Genomic DNA, 26,342 nt, shown 5'->3' with positions numbered 1-26,342 from the left:
TGTTACATTTTTACCTCTTGGCTTTGGACTTAGACAATCAACCAATTCAGTTGATATCCTTGAAACTTCTCTCTAAATGGGAAGTTTTTGAATTTGTGAAACGCTATCGAAGATTTCAGTTAAGGTTGATTTATTCAAGTAAGTAGCGTTGCAATGACTCGATTTAAGATGATTGATTTTATTGAATCACAATTTATAAAAATTTGCTATGGTGCTTCTTTAAAACTATAAATGCTACAATTTTATATTATTCTATGAAAATTGGTTTATTAACTTAATTAAGGTATAGAGTTAACGTAAAGCTATTTACTGTGATTGAATTATAGGAATATTTGATTTACTCATTTCAATTTGCACACACCACAATTTTCATGGGTATACTATGCATTGCATTTAATTTACCATGCAATTTTGGTTTCCAAATGACACAGCTATCAATTAATATATAATGAGTTGAACTGAATTTTTATTGTATTTATTTTTTATTTGAGATTATGTATGGGTGTGTAATTGATTTTTTATTTCTCAGTTTCAATGTGGATGTTGAATTTTTAAACATTTTTTAACTGGAAAATTTAATAACTTTGAATTAAATTTTTGTTCGTTTTTCATAATTTGTGTTTGAAGCTTTGTATCTTTCGACCTCTACAATCGCTTTAAATTTACTCCAAGTCAGGGGTATTATAGGTAATCGATACCCACCTGTCGGGTCGATTTTCAATGAGAAATATGGCAATTTTAACAAATAACAATAACATTCAAATAACAATAATATTCAAGTCCACTATTTAAAGAAATAAATAACAATGCACCAACTCATCGCATCTAACCTATAGCTAAACTCATTAAGATAGTATGAGTGACATTCAAGACACAGGCCAACAGAAGGATGGGGACAGAGACACAGAAGAGTCCGACTTTGACCCAGACTTTCAGTTAGAGCCACTCCCCCGGGCAGCAGATATCCTGGCAGAGTTACCTGACTATCCTGACTCAGAGGAGGAGGAAGAGGTCCGGAACATCATGCAGATGATATCTGTCAAGGGGGATTCCAACGACACGGACACTGTGGTTATGGTAACACTCATTTCAACTGCTGCTTGTCAACATTTGTAGACCTCAATTTTCTAGATTTTGTTTCGAATTTTTAAGTTTGAGCCTCTCTAATAACGATTCAAACCGGATTTGTCCCATTTTTATTAAAGCTCATTATCAAATGCCTAGGAAAAGAAGAAGAAAAGAAAAAAGAAAGGCATTCAACTAGATGAGAGCGAGCTTGAAGAAAATGTTGTGGCTGTAGAAAATGTGGCGAAAAAGAGAGCGTTGTCACCAATTCAAAGCCCTGTTAAACCAATGGATCCAGTCGAGGCTTTTTCAGTTGAAACAGATTCGACAAGCCCCACCAGAAAATCAAAGAGACAGCGGATTGAGGCCCCTAAAATTGTTGAAGCGAAATTGGAACCGAAAGTTTACCTCAACAAAGCAGGTAAATCTTTAACGATCAAGGCATGTTACCTTGGCCTGGTGTTTTGTATTTATATTGGGTGAAGCTGTCCTATATAATATAATATGTTGGCCCCTTATTGGCTGCACGACTCACTAATCTATTATCTACAAATCATCTTTAACGTGAATCAGTTGGACTTCCAAGAAAGCGCACGTGCATTGTATCGGATTAAAATTAATGATTTTATTGAAAATTGTATTTGACATTTCAGGCGAGTTCGTGACCGGTTTTGACCCTACTTCAAAAGAAGCAAAATACCGCAGACAAATGAGAATGCAGCGTTTTGGAAAACATGAGCGGGTCGAGAAAAGCAGATTAGATGACTCCAAAGTATCTATAGAAGACGAAAATGAGTAAGTTAATACTTCAAATATCCCACTATCCACTAACCTTAGTAACTTATTCCCCTTTCTCGTGTTGTCTGATATGTTACAGTGATACGTTAAAGTAGGCTTACTGAAAAACATAAACCCCAGGGAGGAGAACCAAGGTACAATGTTTGAGAGGAGACCTGACGCAATTCATCTGTACGGAACAGACGACCTCAGTACAGATGATATCCTACACTACTTTGCTGACTATTCTCCCCATCACATAGAATGGATAGACGATACTCATTGTAAGTGGACGGGGCGGGGGAGGGGGGGGGACGTTGTATTATCATGCCTGGTTATCAATTTGAGGAGATGTGTTTGATGACGTGTGTGTTCTCTTGCTTCATGATTATTAGCGTTAACTTAACCGTGTTGTCAGGTAACGTGGTTTGGTCAGATGTGCACAGTGTAAAACGAGCACTAATGAGTCTCAGCAAGAAGTTCACTACGGAGGAGTTAGAGGAGACTAAAGCTGAACTCAGACGGAAAGAAAAGGAAGGTTCGTCCTGAATTCGCTTAGATATCCGATATTTTATTATATATATAATATGGTTACACTGTATGGAAAATGTCGGTTTTTATTTCGATCAGTCTCTGCTCTTTTCTATCAAATCGTATCGCAGATATTATCCCAACAATAAACATCATTCTAATTTATAATATTAATACTCAATTTTATATTTCCAAGCGTGTAACAAATGTTATACTTTCCACCAGAGGACGAGTTTTACCTGATTCCAGGAACTTTAGACAGACCTCCAGATGATGAGTACAAGGGAATCTGGAGACTCGCTTTGAAAGACAATCCTAAAGCTCACCTCCTCTTCATGAGATTTGCAAATACTGGTTTGTATGATCCTGTTTCTTAGATATACATTTTCTTCTGTCTAATGTGATCGATCTCCTAAAAATTGCGTTCAATTAATTAACAATGCACACAATTTGATTGAATATTTTAACTTTTTCAGGGGATGTGAAAAGGAAGGGAGCATATAAGAACAGTAGATACTACAGTATCTACGGCAACCCCAACGCGCCATTCATTACTCAAACTAAGTATGTGTGTTCAACCATGGTTGTAACTTGTATGCTTTAGAGTTTAGGTATTGTTTAGATTAATCATATAATGTAAATCACATTTCTTTGGATTGTAAATTTACTCATTTTACACTATTATTATAACAAATCGTAGATCATTCTAAGGTATTTTACCTCATTTTCACAAATAGCGTTGGGCTAAATATAATTTATCCCAGTAAATACCGGAAGTCGAAGCAGAACCAGCCAGAAGAGCCAGAAGAAAAGAAAACGAACCTGGAAGTGAAGAGAAAGAGCAACGAGAGGAAGCCTCCGGATCTACGGAGACACCTGAACAAAGGAAAGATAGACGTAGATCAGATTAAAGAAGAGTATAAGCTGGGTAAACCTCTGATAGAGACACTGACAATAGAAGTAGATCGCAGTGAGAAGAATGCTGATTTTGAGGCGAGTTTTAAAAAATCTTTTTAGTTGCTGTTATGATTTTATTAGCGGTAGAGGCACAACATGACATGATACTGAAATTTCATGCCAGTATTTTTTGTAGATAATGCCCTTCTCATGAGGGCTTATCTATAATTTGACCTTTAAATGCTGCTATCTGAACTTTATAACTGTGCTGTTTACAGGTGTTGAAAGATAACGACTCATCAGAAAACAGCTCGGAATCAGAAGCCTCATCTAGTGACGTAGAGGAAGAACAAGAGAGAACAGTCGAGAAGAGACCGGTTACAATGGAGAGAAGACCAGTAGAAAGGAGGCCAGTGGATAAGAAATCTCCAAAGAAAGCTGTGATAGTCCACAGTTCGTCATCGGAGGCGTCCTCGGATAGCAGTTCAGGCAGTGACTCAGATTCCAGCAGCAGTGGAAGTTCAAGCAGTTCCAATAGTAGTAGTAGTGGTAGTGATAGCAGTGACTCATCCAGTTCAGGTAGTTTATTGTAGAACTAGTTAGTGCTTTCAAACAATAAAATTATGGGTGCTATAAACGTTATATTAGCGTCGACACACTCCACCATACCAGTTGAAAAAAATTAAATTGTCTTAACGCAACACACGATTACTTGGATTCTAACACAGAATCTCCATTTTAGATTCGAGTGAAGAGAAAACTGAGGTAGTAAAGAAAAGTAAGAAGAAACACTCTAAGAAAAACTCCATCAGTGTCAAACGTCCCCCAGTCAACGTTGAAAGGAGAAAACCCAAGAGTAAATCCGTAGCTGTAGTGCGCCCAATTCGCTCAGCTGGCCCTAAAATCAGTAGTCAGATACAAACTGTAAGCAACAGCTTACAACCATTGAGCAACAGTAACGGTGCCGGAATAAACAGGAAGAAACGGAGAGGAAGGAGCTCACTTTCACCAAATCAAGTCAAGAGACCTAGGGTGCTACCTTCAAATGATCTGAGATCCAAACTAGCTTCAAGAAATAGATAAATTGTGCAGATACAACCGTATTACTGTAACACTCTAACAGCAGACGTTATGATGAAGCAAGCTGACGTTTGAGATTTGTTAAGAAACTTTAATTATTGGTTGGGGGAGGGATGGGGGGCTGGGGAGGGAGGGATGAGGTTCAGTTTACTCATCATGTTATGTCCCTGGCAGTTGGTTTAATCCTTCTGACTTAACTTTCGTACTGTCTTCCCGAAATTCTGTACTTCCCGAATTTTAATACATTTATCATTATTTTCCATGGCTTTATCGAACTAAGTCTGACCATTATAGTTTTCTTTAGTACATTTCGTGTTGATAAAGTTATATGCCCAGAAATGTTACAGATTTGGTCTAGAAACTTTCATTCATAATATCATATTTATATTTATATATTATTCAATAAGTATACACTCATTTTTCTCCTCGTTCTATAACATAACATCTAAATTCTAAAGGCAATAAAAACAGCGGACCTTCGGATAAATATGTACGAATTGTTACTATTATATTTCTTGCAAACTGCACCTGATAGGGTTATTGTAGTTATACTATTTGTTATTTTGCGGTATTAGATTTAGTACAAGAATTTTGAGAATGTTAATGGTTATTAGCTCTCTTTTGTTCGTGACGACTTGTTAATTCATAAATTCTGGAAAATATTTTTAGAGCGAAGGATTTAATTTTAACAGTTTGATATGGCAACTGGAAAAGTGTTAATATTTCTCTTTTTATTGAAGCAGACAATAATTTTTGGCTAGTTTTCCCGGATTATGTAGACATTACACACATCTTCACAATGATGATACCAGGATAAAATTGCTATACTTATAGAGTTATAGTAGAGTTTGTAATTTATTTAATGCGAATGTTAGCTTTCAATATCACTACCAAAGTACCAATCGGTAAATTTAAGGTTCATGCCAGCTTTAATATGTACTATACCTTTTATCCACGGCCACAATGTTCTTGTCACAAATTAGTTATTATATGCGTTCACAACAACTTATTCAGATTTTTCAGAAAATTTAAGATAGTTTAAGTTAAAAGTTGATCATCAATAATAATACAATTAATTATAATTTATAACTTACAGTGCTCTGTTTTGAGATCTTAAGTTCTTTTTACATCAAATTTGTCTTCTTGAGTAATGAACAATGATTTTAATGACCAAGGAAATATTGAGTGTTTGTCTGTGTGTTTGTTAGTCTGTTTGTTTGTTTGTTTGCTTGTCTGTGTATCGGTACAATCGCTCTACCTTAGCTTCGTTGTCGGTGGTGCAAACAATTAATTGCCTTATTCACAACTTAAGATAACAACTTTTAACAAAAACCTTTTACCATACGTCATGTAAGTTTTCTAACTATTAGCTAAACTATACTAAACTATTAACTAAACTAAACTATTCGACTCTAGGAGGAAACACTGGTAATTGTATGATGTGATTCCTGCAGCTGTTTTAAAATATAGTGAGAAACCTTCTGAGGCAGATCCTATGAGTGTGGTAACACGGCGTCTTCTTCTTCAGCCCCTCAAACAATGTAAGTTGCAACTTTACTTCATCATTTAGTTGTTTCTTGTTTCGATTGTCAAGAATCAAGGCAACAGCAAAGTTCATACCTTTTGTAAGACTCCTCAGTCAGTCCAGTAAATTTTATGTTACATAGTTTTGAAATTTGTATAGAGTTAAGTTACAATTTTGCTTAGTTGAGATATTATTTCAGTCCTGAGACCTAGTATAACAGTGAGATGTTTATCTTCTGAACGCGTCTTGTCCACTAATGATGGTAAATATATCTTCAAATCTGTAACATTAATATTTCTACGTTTGTTTAAAGAGTTAAAGGAAGAAATTTATGAAAATGTAATATTTTAGCTAATTTGATATGCAATTTTAATATTTCAGAGAGCGAAGGGCTCACAGAGTTACCTCTAAATGCACGGGATCATCTCGAAGCCTCAGATCATCTCCACACTTCGGAGGAGCATGATATCATAGAGGAAATCCAACCCAGGTAAAGTTTTCATCCGATGATGAATCAATCACCTCTTAGAGAGGGAGGGCCAGGGGATTATTGGATTGTAAGATTTAGAGGTGACCTCTAAATCTTACAATCCACTAATCCCCTGGCCCTCCCTGTTGTCATTTCCAAAATATAACCACCTAAACCTCCCCCAGTGTCATGGACAACTGCAGATCAGAGAGCAGGAGGTTTGTGTTCGAGTTCCCTGGAACTAACATAAGGAATGTAGCGTCCTATCTCCGAGGAGATTACCCTGCTTTGTCACCTAACTTCCTTCCACATCTTGACATCAATGATTGGCAACGCAAGGTATTTTATTTCACTGGCGTGAGTGCTTGGAAATTGAGTTAGGGAGATTTTGGTGTCAATATTCTAGACGCTGTTAAATTATTTTTGCACATTCGCTTGATATAACTTGAATATTATATTGAATTTCAAAGCACAACTCTTAAAGGTGCACTCCGCCAGGTAATGTTCGAGAGAGAGTGCGAAAGAGCCATGTTCCTACAAGATCCAGGACAACACGAGATGGAGGAGCTCGGTTTTACCCGCCAGTTTGAGGTCAGAGAAAAGATCATCAAAATAGAAATGCAAAAACCAACAGACTTTGTTCTGTACCACGATCTAAGGGAGATGTGGAAGCGGAGACAAGGCATGGACCTGCCCTTTGTCAATGTTGGCAGTTTTGTGGAGGTCAAGTTGAGGTCCAAGTGGGATTTGACTCGGCCAGTCACGTACGGTGGGCTGGTTATCGAGAAGGAGCACAAAGATCTGGACGCATTCTTCATTATCAGGAAGAACGTAACGAGTTATGGTTAGTGATGATATTTTATCGAGTCATGCTTAGTTGTCAAATCTCCAATCACTGTCATGCTCGTTATAAGTAATTACAACACTTAATTAATTACCCTTGATTACCCTAATTAATTAATTACCCTTAATTTAAGCTGCAGCCTCCTTACCCCGTTACCCAGGTTACGGAGTAGAGAACTACATTCCGATGTACTCGCCGTTACTTGAGTCAGTTAAGGTGATCAGCTACCAAGTCCGGGACGACCCTGATATTTATGGTACGTTACAGTCAGTACGTGACTTAACTCCGGATCAGACTGAACTGCAGGAGCCAGTACCTGAACCTCTTATCGACCCTCAGTCCAGTGAGTCAATTGTGTTTTTAGTTTATAATTCTTTAGTTTTATGGGTGTTTTTGGATTAGTTATAGCAAGTGAGAGCTCGCCTCAAAGCCTATTTAAGTTAATAAACATACATTTAAACTATAAGCTATAATTCAAGTTTTTAAGCTGCGTTGGATCACACTTTACTCCATCCTCAGATCTAGAAATCCCTCACTTTGTGCCACTCCGATTAGAGTACAGAGAAGAAAAACGACAGAAAAGGTTCATGAAGAGCTCCCGTCACCTGCGGCCGAGAAGAAGCGATACGAATAGGTACGAGAAACTGTGGGTCCCCAAATCAGAGCCAGAGAAGCGTTATCAGAGAAAAAGCATATTCGGGAAGAAGTACAAGGAATAGTCTAGCTTCGTTTTAGAATACACCCATGGTGTTTGTTAGCGGTTGTTGTGCGAATTCAGATTTCTGTTCTAGTACGAGATGAATTTTGATAAGTACTACACGGATTGTATCGTGATCGGAGTCCGGACGTGACCTCCGAAATTTTCTGCACAGATCAAGGTTCGATTATATATTAATTATTATGTACGGATTGATCGGCGCGGTGTAACTTGAGGCTCTTGATTAAGTTTAGTTTTATTTTGTTTACATCGTCATTACTGTCTGAGGCTAATTTATATTTTTACACTTCTAATTTATTTATTACCCTAAATCTACACTTGCTGTCTTACTAACTGCTGTTTAGTTACATATCCAATCTAAAGAATCTGATTTGTTGAATAACAAGATCTGAAAAATGTCCATTTTAATCGCTTAGTTCAACGCGTATTCCTCCTGAAGACGATTCTCCCCAATATTGATCAGTACCCACCTCTACTTAACCACAACACAATAGAATGGCAGCATTAGCAGCAGCATACCAGAGCATGGACTGTGGCAGTCTGCTCAGTACTGACACAGGAGTAATGCCGGAGGAGGAGAGTTTCGAGTACCTGCCCCACACTGACCCAGCTACTTTCGTTAATGAGTTCCAGAACACAACATCTGCTGACAACAAGTGAGTGGGTTGTTAACCAATCACGTGGTCAGAAATATAACATGGTAATATAATAATATAATACCACAATACTCTCTGATGATCACTCTTTGTTGCAACCACTAGTTGCAACATACTCTGGATTTGGCAGCTGTTGTACACGACTGGTTGTAGTTACTGTTAATACTTCCTCACAACACATGGCACACATCACATGACACATGTCACATGTCATTAGATATATACTCTTACAAGATCTGACGGTTTTAGATCAGGGTTACTTCACTCTCTACACGTACTGTGTGTACTAATTGTATACCATCTGGCACTACATTGTGTAATGTTTTCTAGGCTGTAAGTGTTACAATGCAATAGAGGCCCGTTTTAAAACGGAGTTTTAGAGGGACTACTCTGGTAGATCAATCCGAGCCCGTCTTAGCATTATTCAATACAAGTAAATATTCAGATATAAAATGTGTTATCTTACTGATAATTCTAAAATTGTACAGATTATTATAACAGTTTCAATATGGTTATTTGGTAATATTACTAGGTTATAACTTGGTTTAGAACGTGAACCAAGACAGTCATGAACACGTGGGAAAGTTAACTTCAGAGATGATTTTTAACGTTAACTCACTCAGGATAAAGTTTCACACTGGTACAACTACATTGGCGTTCAAGTTCAAGCACGGAGTTATCGTCGCTGTGGACTCCAGAGCTACAGCTGGTAGCTACATTGCTTCTCAAACCGTGAAGAAGGTATGCTATTGGAATTTATCACTGTGGATACATTTCCCACAAACTCCATTGTAAAACACTATTATATATTTGAGGTGTCATACCAAATGATATCTATTATGATCACACTTTCAAATCGATGATCACTAGATCATTTTTTACCACACTCGCCACCCAGTTCTTACACTCGACCTCCTCTCCAGGTTATTGAGATAAACCCGTACCTGCTCGGTACAATGGCTGGAGGAGCGGCTGACTGCTCCTTCTGGGAGAGACTCCTGGCGAAGCAGTGTAGGATTTACCAGCTCAGGAACAGAGAGAGGATCAGTGTGGCTGCTGCCAGTAAGATTCTCTCCAACATGGTCTATCAGTACAAAGGTAGGTCAAGTGGGAATGAGTTTGTTTGGTTAATATAATAATACATTATTAAGCTATTTAACCAAACTCAACGTATTATGTTTCCTAATGTAAAGATAGTTGTATAGAGTTGGACTGGTCGGGAAACACTGATTTGTTCAAAAAACTTTCCTTGTTTTGTTCATTATTGATTTCATAATAAATAATAATTTGATTAAAAATCATCTACAATATATAACAGAGTATATACAATAATAATAGAAATGTATCTAACTTTTTCCTCTTTCGCTGCTGCAAGCCATGTTACAAGACATCATGTTACAATTATGTTAAATGCGATATTTATACTTTATCGTTTAAAGATGTTCTCAGTGTCATTTATAAATTAGGTATATTTGTGATAATGTGATCTCTTTCGGTAAATAATTTCTTACTGGTATTAACAAAAACATGGTGCGGAGTATTGATAACCCTGGCTAGACAATTATGTTGATTATTATTATAATAATAACTCGGTAGCTGTAAAATGTAATCTATATTGTAAACTTCTAGATGCTTGCGGTCGATAAAGACGCCGCAGTTATTTTCATTAAAGTAGAGCCTTTAAATTGTAGACATCAATTAGGATTGGGACCCATTCCTAACACTTTACTCAATAAGCACCCTGGATAATACATCCCCTAGAACTCAGATTATTTGTTATAATATATTTGTTAATATTTATTTGTTTTAATACTTTCAACACTACTATATATAATTATATATATAGTAGTGTTAAAAGTATTAAAAGTGTCTCTGTAAATTCATGGCCTCAACCTAAAGTACAATTCCATCAGACGACAGACGTGTAATTTCTGACTTAAACTTGAGAGAATATTTAATACAAGGTCACGCATCACGCGACGGTCTGGGTTCTCATGCATTAGCTTCCTTTTGAGGCGAAAATAAAGTGCTTTTAAAAGTTTCAAGAATGACTTTGAGTTATTGCTGTCTGAAGATGTGACTTGAAGCGCTGAGTCGAGTCTATTTATATGATAAGATCTTTAAAAGCAACCAGTGAACTATGTTCCCTCTAAATTCCTCCCGCCCCCCTTTACATTCCTCCACCCCCAGGTATGGGACTGTCTATGGGAACGATGGTGTGTGGATGGGACAAGAGAGGACCCGGTCTGTACTACGTTGACAGTGACGGCCAGAGAACTACCAACTACATGTTCAGTGTTGGGTCTGGGTCTACCTACGCATACGGTGTTATGGACACTGGTAAGTAGTTACGTCTTTTTGAAGTTGGCGAAAATATGAGAACATTTAATGTACTAAAATCAGTTTATAGCTCTCTATTTACTCATCACATTTTAAAATCTCGATTGCTCAGACTGTTGTTCATTATAGATATATGCTAAGTACACGATATCCCTCAGGTTACAAATACGAGATGTCTGTTGAGGACGCCTGTGACCTGGGACGCAAGGCCATCATGCACGCAGCACATCGTGACGCCATGTCCGGTGGTGTGGTCAACCTTTATCACATGAAACAGGACGGCTGGGTAAAGGTGTCCCAGACAGACGTCAGCCAGATGTACTATCAGAGTTTAGAGGAGAGGAATTAAACTTGTGTTTAGATTTTGCTACAAGTTTACCTGATATATCGGACAAGGAATACCACTTAGTAGAGGGTGCTATTTGTAAAATCTGGGCAATTGAGGCTGGCTCCTTTGTATCATTTTTGGTACGGCTTTTTGTCGGTTATCATTACATTGATGACGTATTATTATAAGGTTACTTATATTTGTACTATGTAGTATGTAACCACGTACTTGTTCCCTTGCCGAATTGTCTATTATCGACTATTATAATTATATATGTACTAGTTGATGTACAAAATATTTGAATAGAATCAATGCGTTTAATTTCTATTATTTCCATCGATAATGTAACATGATTTAATTCTATAATTACTGTACTACACAGCTAAAGCAAATTTAACGCCTTCCAAAAATTATTGGGTTCTATTGAGGTAGGTAATGGTCGCGTTTTTACAGCGTAATGATCACCAACTCATAACATAATATCATCTTGCAGGTTATGGCAGTTCGAACACCTGTTAAGTTTTACTACGATATTCTTTCACCCTATGCTTGGTTCGGGTTCGAAGCTCTTTGTAGGTATAAAAAACCATGGGATCTTGACCTTCAACTAAAACCGATGAACCTGGGAATCATAATGAAGGAGAGTGGGAACACTCCCCCGGGGATGAACCCTTCTAAAGGATCAATGTTAGCTCGTGATGTTCAGAGGGTTTCTGAGATGATGGATCTACCTTACAACCCTCTGGAACATTTTGCTAAGACTGTGTTTATCAGAGGTTCCCTTACCACGCTGAAAACTCTGGCAGCCTGCCAGATAATGTATCCCGACCGCCTAGAAGAGATGACCAGACAGTCGTGGCTGGGTCTGTACTCCAGAGATATTGATATCACTGACAAGGGTAATATTATACAGTTTGCAACGGCAGCAAACATACCGGATGTTGATCAGCTCCTGGCGTTCAGTCTTGGTAACGAGGCTAGACAGCAGCTTATCACCAACACTAACGAAGCTGTTGAATCAAAGTGTTTTGGAGCTCCTTGGTTCACGGTGACTAACCCTAAAACGGGGAGAAGGGAGAAGTTCTTTGGAAGTGACAGGATTGAAATGTTGGGGTGGGTTCTTGGGAAAGAGTACGTGGGACATCATCCTCCACAATAGGAAATAGTGCGAGATTAAAAACAATATTTACTATTGTAAATGCTGCTGTTTTAGAATTTTAAACATCGATTTTTCAATCTGTTTACAGACTATCACTGCGTTGAAGCATGAATTCATATTTTTCTATCTAGCAGTGGCCTTTTTATACCCATGGCATGAGTTATCAAACATTTATAGTACGTGTTAATTTTCAGATGATTAGAAGCTTAAGGCTTATTTAGAAATTTTTAACAGCGATAAATTCATGATGTAATTAACAAATTTTATAAGTGTTTTATGAACCTAATTTATTGGATGAGGCTTTGAAAGTTTTCTTTTAAAAATATCTTCATAACAATATGATTTATAATTATTGATCCGTGTAACTGTTTTGCTCGGTTGTACAATGTACACTGTACAGGCACAAAAGTTCCGACTTTTTGCTTCCCCTTTATAAAAAATCAAGAGAGATTATAGCTACTTAGTAATACCCTCATCTAGCAGCCTGGGGTTAACGTTTTTATGGCTGTTCGAACACAAGTTAAGTTCTACTACGATGTTCTTTCACCCTATGCTTGGTTCGGGTTCGAAGCTCTTTGTAGGTATCAAAAACCATGGGATCTGGATTTGCAACTAAGACCAATCAACCTGGGAAAGATCAAGAAGGAAAGTGGTAACATTTCTCCAGGTCCATGTGCTGATGTTTTTAAAGGATCCTTATTTTTTCCTGATGTTCAAAGAACTTCTGAAATGATGGAGCTTCCATACAAGCCTCTAAAGGACTTTGAGGAAAGCGTGTTTATCAAAGGATCACTGCCAACTCAGAAGACTTTGGCTGCTTGTCAGATCCTCTACCCTGATAACATGGAAGAACTAACTAGACAATCATGGCTTGGTTTATATTCTCACGATATGGATATGACCGACAAGGGTAATATCCTACAGTTCGCGGAGGCAGCACAAATACCAGACGTTGATAAGCTTCTGGAATTCAGTGTTGGTAACGAGGCTAAACAACAGCTTATCAGCAATACTACTGAAGCGCTAGAATCAAAGTGTTTTGGAGCTCCGTGGTTTATGGTAACTAACCCTAAAACGGGGAGAAGGGAGAAATTCTTTGGACAAGATAGAGTTGAAATGTTGGGGTGGGTTCTCGGAAAAGAGTACGTGGGACATCATCCTTCACAATAGAATCGGAAACGAATGAAACAACAGTCCCTGATGTTGATTATAAATTTGAGTCAATCTGCTCTCGATCAGTATACTTGAATTGATATAATTTTTAATAATATGTAAAATTCAGACGATTTTTGTAAAATTAACAGAAGTTTTTCAAGATTTGATTAAAATTTTAATTTCATCGATTTTTTCAAATTCTCATTGCCGCAGTCAGCATTATAGTTATTAAATTTACTGTGTTGCAAAACAACCAACATCGTGAATTAACTCATAAAACCTTTGGACAGTCATGGCAGTTCGTACACAAGTAAAATTCTATTACGATATTCTGTCCCCCTATGCTTGGTTCGGGTTTGAAAATCTCTGCCGGTATCAAAAACCTTGGGACCTCGACCTACAGCTCAGACCCATGAACATTTGGAAAATAATGAGCGAAAGTGGCAACACTGGTCCATGGAGGAATCCCTCCAAATTTTCGTTCATGAACCGCGACACTCAAATGGTGGCGGAGATGTTGGACCTCCCGTATAAACCATCATCTAACTTTGCAGAGGCAGCCGCAGTAAGGGGTTCTTTTCCAACACTGAAAACTCTGGCTGCCTGCCAGATTCTATATCCTGATCATTTGGAAGAGTTGTCAAGGCAGTCGTGGCTTGGCTTGTATTCTAGAGATATCGACATAACTGACGAAGGTAACATACGGCACTTTGCTCGTGCAGCTCAAATACCTGATGTTGACAAACTCATCGAATTCAGTTCTTGTAACGAAGCCAAACAGCAATTAGTTGACAACACTACTGAAGCTTTAGATTCCAAGTGTTTCGGGGCTCCGTGGTACACGGTAACCAACCCTACAACCGGAAAAAGAGAGAAGTTCTTCGGACACGACAGGGTTGAAATGTTGGGATGGGTAATTGGGAAAGAGTATAAGGGACACCATCCTCCACAATAGGAAATATCCTACATATCCTACATCCTCCACAGAGTTCATAAAAACAGAATGCAAAGAGTTTTAGGATGAATGATCACAATAGCTCTCGGATACAATGAAATTGATTTTTTACCTGATTTATCTAATTTATTGTTTGAAATTAAAAGCTTTTTTACTGAATGGAAAAGCTATCTAATAGAAACATTAATCTTTTGTTAATTTTATCATTATGTATGATAATCCGATCATCGGTATGTACCGATCAAGTATTTTTAGACCCAATTTTTCGTGTCATGTACTAAACCGGTGTTCTTTGTATCATTTGAACTGTTTTGATTTGATGATGTTAAGATTTAAACGCTTCAACTTTACCTAGTACAGTGTCACTACAATATGTAAGATAATTATATCTAGACTTGACAATAATTCGTAGTCTCGTCTTAGCTAATATCATTCTTTTGACACATCACACTAGTGTCATCCTCTCATTATCCTGGAAATTCTTCTATCTCCATTTGCATTACCACCGCCAATTATGACAGAAATGTCTAAAAATGAAGTGAAATTGTTCTCACCATTTTCGCTATCTAACTGAGAGGCCGCTAACTCGATACCTCATTAAATTAAACACCCCTTGAGGCTTGACACATCAACAACATTTTCCAGATTAGATGAATACAGGAATGTTACAATGTCCACCCCCTCTCCTGAACCCCTGATTACCACCCCCTCTCCTGAACCCCTGATGACAACCTCCCTCATGGAACCAGAACATCAAAACTCAGATTCTAGCTCGATACAAGCATCCTTCACAGATGAAGCATCTCTACTGAACCCAACCTCCTCCAACAAACCCAAACTAACACTGTTTTTAGTTTTGTTGTGTGGTGTTTCTACTATTGGGGGCTTCTTGTTTGGGTACGATACCGGGGTTGTTAGTGGAGCTCTGATTAAACTCAAGGTTTGTTTAGTGGTAATTATTAGTAATATAAGTTGTAGCCAAAGAATTTTGATTTATAGATTTTTCTCTTTATTAAAAAGATTTTCACGAAAAATTTATCTAAAAATATCCTATTACGAATTGTATACTTTCAGCAAGATTTCAACTTATCACCTGAACAAGAGGAATGGATAGTGGGTATAGCCGTGGCAGCAGCCGCCCTGGGGGCTGGTCTTGGAGGTGCTATTTCCAACACATTGGGCAGAAAACCCACCATCATTCTCTCCTCCATCTTCTTCACCCTGGGTTCAGCCCTGCTGTTCAGCGCTAAAACCTTCACCATGCTCATCATCGGACGGGTAGTCCTCGGACTGGGGGTCGGGCTCGCTTCCATGGTGGTGCCGCCCTACATAGCCGAGTCCTCACCTGCAGCTTACAGAGGAAAACTGGTGACAGCGTTCGGGGCAACAGTCTGTTGGGGACAGTTCACAGCTAGTCTGGTGGATGGAGCTTTCAGTACGGTACACGAGGGATGGAGGTGGATGTTAGGGATAGCAACTGTACCCAGCATCATCATGGGACTGGGAATGTTGTTGCTTCCTGAGAGTGCTAGGTTTCTCGTTAGTCAAAGTATTTACTTAATTTTGTTGCTGTGTTTCTCAAGTTGATTTAGAACATAACTTTATCTGATGGTTGTATCCAGTATCCAAACTTCCAAACACCCTAGCATATTTCTAGCTATCTTTCAAGCCATAAATAGTCCGTCATTTTCGATCTGAGAAAAATCGAATTATTATTCATCACGTCATAGTACACACTTACAGATTCAAAAAGGAAAATTCAAAGAAGCTGAAGCTACTCTGCAGAAGATCTCTGGTTGCGACGACGTATCCGCTGAACTAAAAGAAATAGGTGAGGCTCTGAGCAGGGAGTCTGAGTACAGTAGCAACGGATTCCTTCATACGGTCCGGGAAATATCCCGCAGTGCTCCAGTGAGAAGAGCAATGGCAATCGGCTGTGCATTGCAAGCATTCCAGCAGCTAGGTGGTATAAATACTGTCATGTACTACAGCACGACTATGATAAAAATGGCGGGAATTTCGGATGACTCTCTGGCTATCTGGTTGTCGTGTATTCCATCCTTTGTAAACGCTTTATTTGCTTTTGTGTCGATGGTGATAATAGAGAAGGTGCCAAGGAGAAAGCTGCTTCTTTCAACTCTTTTGGGGACAATAATAGGTTCATATATTGAAATTTCTTTACCTCTTCACTGATAATTATTTGAATTGCTGTAGTAAAGCACAGTTGGTGTAAGATAATCTCGGACAGAAACGTTCCTACCATGACCATAGATTCTTGAAATCTTCGATGAATCCTTAATTTAAATATATTTAATTCTCGCATCCATCCCCCTTTTAATCACCTATAATTTTTTAAATAATTTTTACATAAGGTTTGGCACTTCTGGGTGGAGCGTACTTCAGCATCAGTAAAACAACAGCACTGGTGACCAGTACAAACAGTACCTGCCCAGGGAGTGGCACCGTCATATTGAACTGTGGGGCTTGTGTTTCTAACTCTGACTGTGTCTTCTGTTCGACGGACAAGTGAGTTGATTGTTTGGAGTTGAGGCTTAATTAAGTTAGGTTTAATTAGATATAAATTTGAGATTAAATATATTACTATAATTATATACAACTGTTTTGTCTACATTTTCGCTTTTGAACCTATATCTATTGGACCTATTATATATACGTCAGACAGTGTGGTGTTATTCTAGTGCTCTTTCTCTGTAGAAAATCATACCCAGCGACTGACGGACTGATCATTAATTATTTAGTCACATTTTCCCTCTGTTTTGTAATACATGCCGTATCCAGGAGTTCTGAAGGACGGTGTATTTTGCCGACAGTATCAGATAACTGTACAGAACCAGATATAAAGTACAGGGCGCAAGATGTGTGTTACAGCCCGTATAGCTGGACCATCATCGCCGCTATGGTCTTCTATATCGCCATGTTCGCTACAGGTTCGTTAACATGTTTAACATATCTAACATACTGAATTGTAGTATGCTTTTAATCTCATCTTCTGTGAGATTTTCTTTTTTCTTTTTTTTTCTCATTCTTTTAATTGGTAGGAGGGATATTGCGTGGTCATATAATGTAATTTCGCCAAGATAACTTCAATCTTTTGAAGTCTCAATATTCCTAAACATTTTGTCGTGTCCCACATATAATTGTAACCAGCCACGTGACCAACCACATGACCACTTTCTCCCAGGAATTGGGACCCTAGCGTGGACAATAAACTCGGAGATTTACCCTATGTGGGTGAGAGGCTATGCGCTCTCGATCTCTACTATGACTAACTGGCTCTTCAACCTTCTCATCGCATTTACCTTCCTTGATCTTACCAGGATCCTTACCAAGTATGTGTCCTTTTAATTTCTTAATCAACCATAATAAACATGATATAAACACAAGACAGACGATCCTGAATAAATTTTAAATTAACGTTTTGAAATAGCACGTTGTTTATCAAACCGGAGTTTTTATTGATGCCTACTTGACAAATCACCTTGTAAAACTCATAAAAGCTCACAAAAACTAAAAACACTTTCAGATACGGAGCATTCTGGCTGTACACAGGTATAACAGTGGTAGGCTGGATTATCTTCTACTTCAAACTGCCAGAGACAAGGGGAGTTCCACTCGAACGGGTCGAACAGTTGTTCTCGTAGTTTCTCACATAATATGGTAATGTCGCATAATTGTTAATTTGAACAGTAGATTGCAAGTGCGCAGCCGCAAGGAAAATCCTTATTCAGATTGATTTTTAGTGGTTTTCAGACTTTCTAGTAAGATTTAAATTTGTAAATTATGTAAAAATTAAATCACATTTGAAAACAATTGTTAAAATCACATCTGATTATGTTTTGTAGTTGATTGAATTGAAAGCATCTAATAACATAGCCGATTCTTTTTTGTCACGTTGTATTGTTTTGATACGCATGCTGAAGGTATTCCGAAGATTTTAACATTTTAAACATTTTACCGTACGTGTTTGTTGAGATAATTTGATGTCAAATAATTGTTTTGCCTTTATATTAGAATTTGTTTTGCTTTCTTTGAATTTTGATGAAATTGTATCGGGATTATTGATGTAAATATCAGATCTTTAATGTTGTTATGTGGAGCGATGTGTCGTTATTGAATACCCGCATAATCACTTAATATTGTTTAGTAACTTTAAAATGTAACTGATATTGAATGCTTATCTCTCGATAGCAGTTTAGAATTTACATGGTTCGACTAAGTTAATTTGCCTTATGTTTATTTCTATGCATATAATAATTGAGTCCATAACTAAAATTCTAACATATTTGGCATAAATCTATAAAACATAGGTCTCATATACATTAAATAAATGTGTCTCATCACTCATGTTGCAAAACTCTGCAGGTTGATCATGGCAGACGTAGAACCAGGAAGTAAAAGGGAGGCTCCAACCACCACTCCAGAACAACCTAACAACAGAAGAAACAAGAAAAAGAAGAACAAGTGGAAGAACCGAAAGGAGTTTCTTGATGACAAGAACCGTCCTAACAAAAAACCGAAGGTAGATCCGGCAACAGTTGGTGTTAGAGGAGACTGGGAACCTATCACCAAGTCAAACGAGCAGTTTGAGATGTATTACCAGGCTCTGGGGCTCTTCCCGGGCGACGAATGGGACTCGTTCATGTCAACTATGAGGAGTGATCTGCCAGCTACTTTTAGAGTCGTCAACTCCAAGGGTGACAGTATCCCCTTGAATAACATCATGAAGGAGCAGCACTTCTCCAAACTAAAGGGTGTAATGATAGAAGGAAAACCATGTCCTCTCCCAGAGAACATCTCCTGGTACCCGGGAGGGCTAGCCTGGCAGTTGGATATGTCTCGTCCCATGTTGAGACACAGCGAGGAGCTGTTCTCCCTTCACCAGTTCATTGTCTCTGAGGTGGAGAGAGGGAGTATTGCTAGACAGGAGGCTGTCAGTATGATTCCACCTCTAGTTCTGGATGTGAAGCCTCACCACACTGTTCTGGACATGTGCGCTGCGCCGGGTAGTAAGACTCTACAGCTGTTGGAGGCGCTTCATGCGGACGGTCCTCACCCTTCAGGTCTAGTCATAGCAAATGATGGAGACAATAAGAGATGTTACATGCTGGTTACCCAAACCAAGAGGTTCAACTCTCTGGCATTCATGATAACTAATGAAGACGCAACCAGGTTCCCGAATGTCAAGGTTTTCGATGATAAGGGCAGTCTGGTGAGCTTAAAGTACGATAGAATCCTCTGTGACGTCCCTTGTACAGGAGACGGAACCCTCCGCAAGAACTATGCCATCTGGAAGAAATGGCAGCAAGCTCAAGCAATAGGAATCCACAAGCTACAACGGAGAATCCTGCTCCGAGGAATGGACATGTTGGCGGAGGGAGGACGTATTGTGTACTCAACATGTTCTCTGAATCCAATAGAGAACGAGGCTACTGTTCTCAGTGCTTTGCGAGATAGACCTGATTTTAGGCTGGTACCCTCTGAAGGATTCCTCCCACAGTTGAAGAGACGACCTGGTATCACCACGTGGAAAGTGATGCACAATAACGGTACGTGGTACGAGAAGTTTGAGGACATCACTAATCCCAAACACCTGAAGTCCATCGCACCTACCATGTTCCCGACTGATGCTGAGAAGCACAACTTGCAGCACTGCATGAGGGTGTATCCTCATGATCAGAATACTGGGGGTTTCTTTATCTGTGTCATTGAAAGAAAAGAAACTCCTGCTGAGTCAACTCCTGATGGTGCAGAAATTGCCGCTGATGAAAAGAACGGGGAAGCTAAAGCTCTCGGTCCATTCAGCGATAACTTTCATAAAAATACGAACGTTTTGGTTGATAAAATGACATGGAAAACATATCATGGCTATAAAGAAGACCCATATTTCTTCCTGAATCCAGATGCCGACTGTTTCAAAGTACTCAAGGAATGGTACCAGCTCTCCGATTCGTTTCCTTTTGGCAACATATTTGCTCGTTCAAAGGTTGGGGAAACTGCAAAACAGAGGAATTTATCCGTGGCTTGTTCCAGATTAAGAGACATTATTCAGCAGAACGAAAACAAAATCAAAATCATTAATTGTGGTCTGAGACTGTTTTCATATTGCAAAGAAGCCTTCAGTAAATGCCCTTACAGGCTGTTACAAGAGGGAGCACATTTTACTTCTGATTTCATGGGTGCTAAAATCTTTGAGGTTTCCTTAGAGGACATGATCAAGGTGCTGGGACCGGATACAGGTGTCGCTAAACACACACTTAAACCAGATCTGTTAGAGAAAGTCAACGACCTTCCAACAGGTATTATCTTGTTTTATCTACCTGCCTCTGGCAATGTTCCAGCTATTTATTCATGTGTATACTGTACGGATGGTGGTGTGAAGGCATACATCACAGAGGATGAGAAGAACCATTTCAGACTGATTTTAGGTCAGGAGCCTCTGATGACTAAAAGGGAACTGAAGAAGTTGGAAGCAATGGAGACTCACCGGAAGAAGAAGATTGAGACAGCTGCTAGGATAGCTTTAGAGAAAATAGCTCTGGAGAAAGAGAGTGAAGAGAGCAAAAATGTTGAGGCAACTGAGAAAGAAGCTGAAGCTGCACCAGAGGTTTAAGAAGACGATGTCTGCAAAGAAGTCGCTTAACGCTGATGAAGATGTTATCTTGGAGGCTTATCTTTTTAAGGAGGCTTATCTTTTTATGCATACGTTGAGTACTGATTTAACGTGACTGAGAAGTAATAACAATTTTATGGGTGTTTTTACGTTTAATTTATTTACTGCTTTTATTCAGTTGTTTTAAGTTTTGACCCAGTTTTAACCAAACATTGACCGTCGTTTTATTAATCAATCATTGCCAAACGTACAAAGCTTTAAAAATTAACCATTTCAATTACTATCACCTTGATAATTTAGTTATAAAATCGTAGAATTAACAGTCTAATGACACAAACTCTCTAGTTTCTAGCTACAAATATGAACGCTGAATCTTACGACTCATTTGGTCAGAGTGCATCCGGTACCTCCTCTCTTCACCCGTCAGATGCGATAAAGATGCAGGACGTAATAACCGCTATCGAAACTTCAATTCAACTTGAAAGTCAGATGAACATCGTGAAGTTTATGAATCAAAAGTGTTTCGAACGGTGTATCTATAAGCCAACGTCGTCACCGTTAGGTAAATTATATCACTTTACTCTTAGTTGTTTTAAGTTGTTATTAAACTTCATGAGTATTCTGTAAGTTGAACTTCTAATAAATTGTTTATTTTCATACTCGTAAAATTCTATTCATTGCATAATGTACGTGTTGTGATGATAATATATTCTCAATTCAGGTAACGGCGAAAGACAGTGTATAGCAAAATGTATGGACAGATTTCAAGACGGCCTAAAAGTTGTAAATCAGACAATTATGCAACGAGCCAAAGCCGAGAGCGAAGCTATGAATCATAATGCTGGACTAAGCTATAAATAGAAAACATACTTAACATAACTTAAGAATATTGCGAAAACGAGTTCCTCGTGAGCAGTCGCCAGCATCCCTTCTTTGGAGTCAGAGCTTCTTTTTATTATATGTATCTTTAAGTGATCTTTATTTTGTATTTATAGCCTTATAATAGATTAATTTATTAAGCTTGTAGAGTTCATGATTCATGATTGTATAAACGCTTAGAGTTTTATGTTCGGGCTTTGCGTTTTCATTCATTAAACCATTGGCCCTGGTTATCAGTTATCACTCGCTAGTTTTTCAACTTAAAGCGCAGTATGGTAAAATTAAGAAACATTGATATATTATCAATATTCATATATTTTCATAATCTAAATTAACTGTTAAATCTTGTTCACTGTTAACCTAATCCTACTCTACAGATATGGCGGCACTCTGAATGTTAGCCCGCAGCTTCTCCCGATGTCGGATATTTTCACGGTTATTGTCAGGTGAAATCACTGAAAGTCCGTACACAATGCCGCCCAAAAAACAACCCGGGTACTACGTCGTGACTCACGGCTACACCCCGGGTATCTACAAAGACTACAGCAGGGTCCTGGAACAGATCACCGGATACGCGTACGGAAGGTTCAAGAAGTTCCAATCCTATGACGAGGCGTACTTCTACTACTTCCACGCGCGCCACACGGAGGTAGCTGAACATGAGAAGCGGTCTGAGTTGTTCGAGAAGGTTTTGAAGCAAGCTGTGGCTAAGGAGATGAGGGAAAAGGAGATATCTGCAACAGGAGGAGAGAAAGGAGACGATACTTCAGCTGGAGATACCTGCCTCATGACCAGTGAGAATGATATTGTCACGACCTTTTGTAATCCTTCAAAAGAAGATGTAACTCTGTACCGTGCTCCTAAGCATGTTTCGTCAAATAATATAATAGACGAGACTCCGAGGAAAAGTGCGCGGCTTGAGTCGCAGGAGCAGGTTAAATATTCTGATGATACGGATCTTGATGACGAGTTCTCTTTACAACAATTTGAAGAAGATATTATTAAATCAATCGAATTAGAATCAGAGAAGCTTTCCAAACGGAAACGAAAAATCGGGAAAACTCCTTCTTCACGCAATTCAAGAGGTCGGCCCAAGAAAGAAATTCAAAACAAAGAGACAGGAGAGACGTTCACAAACTCAGGAGTACCAATAGTGTACACTGATGGCTGCTGTATAAACAACATGTTAGCTGAGACCGAGAGAAGGGCAGGATGTGGTGTATTCTGGGGTAGAGACGACCCTAGAAACGTCATAGAGAGACTGTGGGGCTCCCAAACTAACCAGAGAGCTGAACTGTGGGCTATTGTACGAGCCGTGCAGACCGCGCTGCAGTCAGACTACGAGGCTCTGGAGATCAGGACTGACTCTCAGTATGTTATCAGTGGTATGACAGAATGGATACTGAGGTGGAGGAAGAATAACTGGACAACAGCTGGCAATCATGCAGTGAAAAACAGGGACATGTTCGCCTTACTGGACGGGTTGTGTTGTTATATTGATGTGAGGTGGGTTAAGGTTAAGGGACATTCTTCTGTTTATGGAAATGACATGGCAGATTCCCTGGCTAAGTGTGGGGCGCATTTGTTGGAGAGAAAAGTTCCTGTTTTAAATCCACTTTCTGATTCAGAACATTCCACGGGTCATACAAAAGTGGAAGTTAAGGATGAATATGATAATAGCTGTTGTGATTAGATGTTTATACTTTGTAAGTTTTAGTACTTCTAAATTATTCATTAATTATTAAAACTAATGCTTTACTGTCAATTATGTAGGATTTTTAATATTTTGTATTTTCGTTGCGTGGTAAATTATTTTAAAAATACGTTTATTCTTATAGTTTATTTGTTAACATTGTGACGATATGAGATATAAAAAATAAGAACACCCCAGTCGTATCGTTACATTTTAAAAGATATGCATACTGTGACAATAGACATGACCATATTATGTAGATTTACTTGCTTGCACAAAGATCTATTCGATTGACAGTATATACCTCGATGAATTAAAATTAAAATTTGCTATATTGTTACTTTTGCTATTCATTCAGCATTTTTCTAAACCTTCCCAATTCAGGACCAATGTCCTCACGACACAGTGAATCAGCGACGGCGTCAATAGCTCACTCCAAATCAAGTCATGGTCCAGCCCCTGAACCAGAACCGAGCATTGTCACCAAAAAACGGAAACGAAACACCGAACCCAGCGACGATTCTGATAGCTGCATCACCAGTTTCCTCAAGCGAGTCCCAGAAGTTGAGAGAAACTTTGATATTATAGATGTTTTGGGAGACGGAACGTTTAGTTATGTGTTTCATGGCAAGCCTAAAAATATCGCTTCGGAAGCATCATTTGCTTTGAAGTACATCATTCCAACATCGGCTTCTTGGAGGATCACAAATGAGATCAGGTACTTGAAGAGACTGGGAGGGAAGCACCACGTGTGCGATATAAAGTGCATCATCCGGCACCAGGATAATGTGGTGCTGGTTCTGCCCTACTTTAAAGCCACCAAGTTTCTGAAAGTCGTTCAGGATTCAAACCAGTGGGAAATACAAAAATATTTGAAAGCTTTGTTTGAAGCTTTGGCCCATGTTCACAGATTCAACGTTATTCACAGAGACATCAAGCCTAGTAATTTTCTGTATGATAGAGAGAAAGGGGAGTTTCTTCTGGTGGATTTCGGGCTGGCCGAGGACATGGTAGTTGAAGATAAGGAAAATAAACAAAATACCAAACGGAAGCACGATCACAATGTTAAGAATGAATTGACAAACTTTGACAGGAACCAACGATCACAGAGACCCAACATTCTGAGAGACAGGAGTCCCAGAGTGCAGGAAAAGAAGAAGAGTTTCTTCAGCATGTCCAAGAACTCCTCCAAAAACTCAAGCAGTAAAACCTCCAAATCATCAAGTTCCAAATCGTCCAAACGAGAATGTGCCCATGCAGGTAATGAGATCTGTAACACCTGTCTGTTAAAACCAGGCCAGGAAGCATCCCGTGCGGGTACACCAGGCTTCAGATCCCCGGAAATGCTAATGAAACACCCCCAACAGACAACTGCTGTGGATATCTGGGCAGCTGGTGTCATATTCCTTAGTCTCCTGAGTATGAGATACCCCTTCTTTAAAGCTGCTGACGATCTGACCTCGCTATGTCAGATTATCACCCTGCTGGGTAGCGACATGATAATTGCGGCTGCTAAGAGCATTGGCAAGCAGGTGACCCTGTCCAAGTCGGTGACTGGGTGGGAGCTTAAGAAGATGTGTACGAGACTAAGGGAGAGTAGTCACATCTCTAGGTGTGAGAGGTGTGATGCGAACAATGTGGAGGAAGACCGGAGTAAGGCGTGCGCTTTGCAGCCTTTTGAAGATTCTGCATTTGATCTTCTCTCACGCTGCCTTGATCCTAACCCCAACTCAAGAATAACTGCTGAACAAGTTTTGAAGCATGAATTTTTCTCTTGTAATCACCCGCCCCCTCTGCACAGACCGAAATGGCTCTGAATTTTTATCATCATAATATCAGAAATGACACTTAAATTGAGATGGTTCAAGAACGTCATCGTTTGTATATTAACGGTACATTTTTAAATTATACTTTTGTCGCGGACAAAGTTTTAATATGATGATTGAAGAATATAATGTGTGATTGATTGTCAGTTTGAAATTTGTTAAACATTGTGTGTAAATAAATTTTTAATTTTATCTTAAGTATGGTTTGGTTCTCACTTGATATCCCGAGGACCCGCATACTCGAACCTGAGGTTCAAAATGAGATAACAATTAGGAAAGAGATAACAATTAGGAATTTGGATTGAGTACTGTGGAAAAATTAGTCTTATTAAATAGCAATATTATTTGTACAGAGTTATATAATGAGTTTTATGCTAGAAACATCCACTTTCTATCTAAGTTTAAATAGCAATTGATGTAGTGCTCAAATATTCGAATGGGGCACGCCATCTTGTATTAAATGTTTATGAAATGAAAATCATTGGGTCACTTACATGGTCTTTCCTGATTTTGTAATAACGGCTTCAATGAACTTTGAAGTTTTAGGATGTTTGTGTTATCCATTATCCATGATGGCAATGGTTTACCGGAAATTTGGGGGTTCGTTCACAAATTATTGCCTACCGAACATCACGATATTATATCTGTCGTCACTATTTATAAGTGCTTTATGTGTTAGATACGTATCGCTGTTTATAAGATGATGAGCTGTGTGTTAGGTATACTTATAATTTATACATTTAATTTGGCACTGTCAAAGTATTATGTATTGAAATATGAACTCTTCAGAATATTTAATAAACATGTAATACTG

The 26,342-nt window shown here is 38.6% G+C and overlaps 10 protein-coding genes across 11 annotated transcripts; all 10 read left to right on the top strand.

Moving 5' to 3' along the window:
• Positions 1-834: 834 nt before the first annotated feature.
• On the top strand, positions 835-5,478 carry LOC134812147 (nuclear cap-binding protein subunit 3-like). The gene is made up of 10 exons (XM_063819381.1): positions 835-1,077; positions 1,225-1,486; positions 1,719-1,860; positions 1,984-2,126; positions 2,261-2,380; positions 2,599-2,727; positions 2,850-2,937; positions 3,138-3,366; positions 3,549-3,849; positions 4,013-5,478. The coding sequence occupies exons 1-10, from the start codon at positions 856-858 to the stop codon at positions 4,351-4,353; spliced, it is 1,977 nt and encodes a 658-aa protein (XP_063675451.1). The 5' UTR covers positions 835-855; the 3' UTR covers positions 4,354-5,478.
• A 286-nt stretch (positions 5,479-5,764) lies between these two features.
• Positions 5,765-8,223, top strand: LOC134812184 (uncharacterized). Its single transcript, XM_063819427.1, has 7 exons — positions 5,765-5,891; positions 6,075-6,137; positions 6,257-6,365; positions 6,530-6,683; positions 6,843-7,188; positions 7,349-7,531; positions 7,708-8,223. Exons 1-7 carry the CDS (start codon positions 5,846-5,848, stop codon positions 7,905-7,907), a joined length of 1,101 nt encoding a protein of 366 aa, XP_063675497.1. The 5' UTR covers positions 5,765-5,845; the 3' UTR covers positions 7,908-8,223.
• A 180-nt stretch (positions 8,224-8,403) lies between these two features.
• LOC134812944 (proteasome subunit beta type-5-like) lies at positions 8,404-11,538 on the top strand. The gene is made up of 5 exons (XM_063820566.1): positions 8,404-8,562; positions 9,186-9,303; positions 9,486-9,660; positions 10,753-10,902; positions 11,061-11,538. Exons 1-5 carry the CDS (start codon positions 8,432-8,434, stop codon positions 11,249-11,251), a joined length of 765 nt encoding a protein of 254 aa, XP_063676636.1. The 5' UTR covers positions 8,404-8,431; the 3' UTR covers positions 11,252-11,538.
• Positions 11,539-11,707: 169 nt separating this feature from the next.
• On the top strand, positions 11,708-14,849 carry LOC134813444 (glutathione S-transferase kappa 1-like). The gene has a single exon (XM_063821222.1). It carries the CDS (start codon positions 11,727-11,729, stop codon positions 12,387-12,389), a length of 663 nt encoding a protein of 220 aa, XP_063677292.1. The 5' UTR covers positions 11,708-11,726; the 3' UTR covers positions 12,390-14,849.
• LOC134813443 (glutathione S-transferase kappa 1-like) lies at positions 12,891-14,849 on the top strand. Its single transcript, XM_063821221.1, has one exon. The coding sequence runs from the start codon at positions 12,891-12,893 to the stop codon at positions 13,557-13,559; it is 669 nt and encodes a 222-aa protein (XP_063677291.1). The 3' UTR covers positions 13,560-14,849.
• Positions 13,837-14,499, top strand: LOC134813219 (glutathione S-transferase kappa 1-like). The gene has a single exon (XM_063820907.1). It carries the CDS (start codon positions 13,837-13,839, stop codon positions 14,497-14,499), a length of 663 nt encoding a protein of 220 aa, XP_063676977.1.
• A 286-nt stretch (positions 14,850-15,135) lies between the features above and the next one.
• LOC134813442 (proton myo-inositol cotransporter-like) lies at positions 15,136-21,342 on the top strand. 2 transcript variants are annotated; one of them, XM_063821220.1, is made up of 7 exons: positions 15,136-15,439; positions 15,574-16,038; positions 16,243-16,330; positions 16,872-17,025; positions 17,299-17,447; positions 17,702-17,849; positions 18,044-21,342. In XM_063821220.1, exons 1-7 carry the CDS (start codon positions 15,170-15,172, stop codon positions 18,159-18,161), a joined length of 1,392 nt encoding a protein of 463 aa, XP_063677290.1. In that variant the 5' UTR covers positions 15,136-15,169; the 3' UTR covers positions 18,162-21,342. The 2 variants fall into 2 exon arrangements, with proteins under 2 accessions (XP_063677290.1, XP_063677288.1); XM_063821218.1 differs by having other exon boundaries at positions 16,243-16,657.
• On the top strand, positions 18,890-21,342 carry LOC134813441 (RNA cytosine-C(5)-methyltransferase NSUN2-like). The gene has a single exon (XM_063821217.1). It carries the CDS (start codon positions 18,890-18,892, stop codon positions 21,128-21,130), a length of 2,241 nt encoding a protein of 746 aa, XP_063677287.1. The 3' UTR covers positions 21,131-21,342.
• A 1,139-nt stretch (positions 21,343-22,481) lies between these two features.
• Positions 22,482-23,702, top strand: LOC134813218 (uncharacterized). Its single transcript, XM_063820906.1, has one exon. The coding sequence runs from the start codon at positions 22,482-22,484 to the stop codon at positions 23,700-23,702; it is 1,221 nt and encodes a 406-aa protein (XP_063676976.1).
• A 233-nt stretch (positions 23,703-23,935) lies between these two features.
• On the top strand, positions 23,936-26,337 carry LOC134812891 (cell division cycle 7-related protein kinase-like). The gene has a single exon (XM_063820494.1). It carries the CDS (start codon positions 24,092-24,094, stop codon positions 25,517-25,519), a length of 1,428 nt encoding a protein of 475 aa, XP_063676564.1. The 5' UTR covers positions 23,936-24,091; the 3' UTR covers positions 25,520-26,337.
• The last annotated feature ends 5 nt before the right edge of the window (positions 26,338-26,342 follow it).

Source organism: Bolinopsis microptera, chromosome 3 (genome assembly GCF_026151205.1).
Source record: "Bolinopsis microptera isolate Bmic1 chromosome 3, MBARI_Bmic_1.0, whole genome shotgun sequence".
NCBI classification, from domain to species: domain Eukaryota; kingdom Metazoa; phylum Ctenophora; class Tentaculata; order Lobata; family Bolinopsidae; genus Bolinopsis; species Bolinopsis microptera.
The sequence above is the reverse complement of the archived record's forward strand: the minus strand, read 5'-3'. Positions and strand labels throughout refer to the sequence as shown.

Coding starts and splice junctions, on each gene's coding strand:
- LOC134813441 (XM_063821217.1), top strand. CDS start 18,890: ATGGCAGACGTAGAACCAGGAAGTAAAAGGGAGGCTCCAACCACCACT.
- LOC134813218 (XM_063820906.1), top strand. CDS start 22,482: ATGCCGCCCAAAAAACAACCCGGGTACTACGTCGTGACTCACGGCTAC.
- LOC134813219 (XM_063820907.1), top strand. CDS start 13,837: ATGGCAGTTCGTACACAAGTAAAATTCTATTACGATATTCTGTCCCCC.
- LOC134813443 (XM_063821221.1), top strand. CDS start 12,891: ATGGCTGTTCGAACACAAGTTAAGTTCTACTACGATGTTCTTTCACCC.
- LOC134812891 (XM_063820494.1), top strand. CDS start 24,092: ATGTCCTCACGACACAGTGAATCAGCGACGGCGTCAATAGCTCACTCC.
- LOC134812184 (XM_063819427.1), top strand. CDS start 5,846: ATGAGTGTGGTAACACGGCGTCTTCTTCTTCAGCCCCTCAAACAAT. Junction 7,189..7,348: donor GAAGAACGTAACGAGTTATG/GTTAGTGATGAT, acceptor CCCGTTACCCAG/GTTACGGAGTAGAGAACTAC. Junction 7,532..7,707: donor TCTTATCGACCCTCAGTCCA/GTGAGTCAATTG, acceptor CTCCATCCTCAG/ATCTAGAAATCCCTCACTTT.
- LOC134813444 (XM_063821222.1), top strand. CDS start 11,727: ATGGCAGTTCGAACACCTGTTAAGTTTTACTACGATATTCTTTCACCC.
- LOC134812944 (XM_063820566.1), top strand. CDS start 8,432: ATGGACTGTGGCAGTCTGCTCAGTACTGACACAGGAGTAATGCCGGAG. Junction 9,304..9,485: donor CTTCTCAAACCGTGAAGAAG/GTATGCTATTGG, acceptor CCTCCTCTCCAG/GTTATTGAGATAAACCCGTA. Junction 10,903..11,060: donor ATACGGTGTTATGGACACTG/GTAAGTAGTTAC, acceptor GATATCCCTCAG/GTTACAAATACGAGATGTCT.
- LOC134813442 (XM_063821218.1), top strand. CDS start 15,170: ATGTCCACCCCCTCTCCTGAACCCCTGATTACCACCCCCTCTCCTGAA. Junction 16,039..16,242: donor CTGAGAGTGCTAGGTTTCTC/GTTAGTCAAAGT, acceptor ACACACTTACAG/ATTCAAAAAGGAAAATTCAA. Junction 16,658..16,871: donor TCTTTTGGGGACAATAATAG/GTTCATATATTG, acceptor TTTTTACATAAG/GTTTGGCACTTCTGGGTGGA.
- LOC134812147 (XM_063819381.1), top strand. CDS start 856: ATGAGTGACATTCAAGACACAGGCCAACAGAAGGATGGGGACAGAGAC. Junction 2,381..2,598: donor CAGACGGAAAGAAAAGGAAG/GTTCGTCCTGAA, acceptor ACTTTCCACCAG/AGGACGAGTTTTACCTGATT. Junction 2,728..2,849: donor CATGAGATTTGCAAATACTG/GTTTGTATGATC, acceptor TAACTTTTTCAG/GGGATGTGAAAAGGAAGGGA.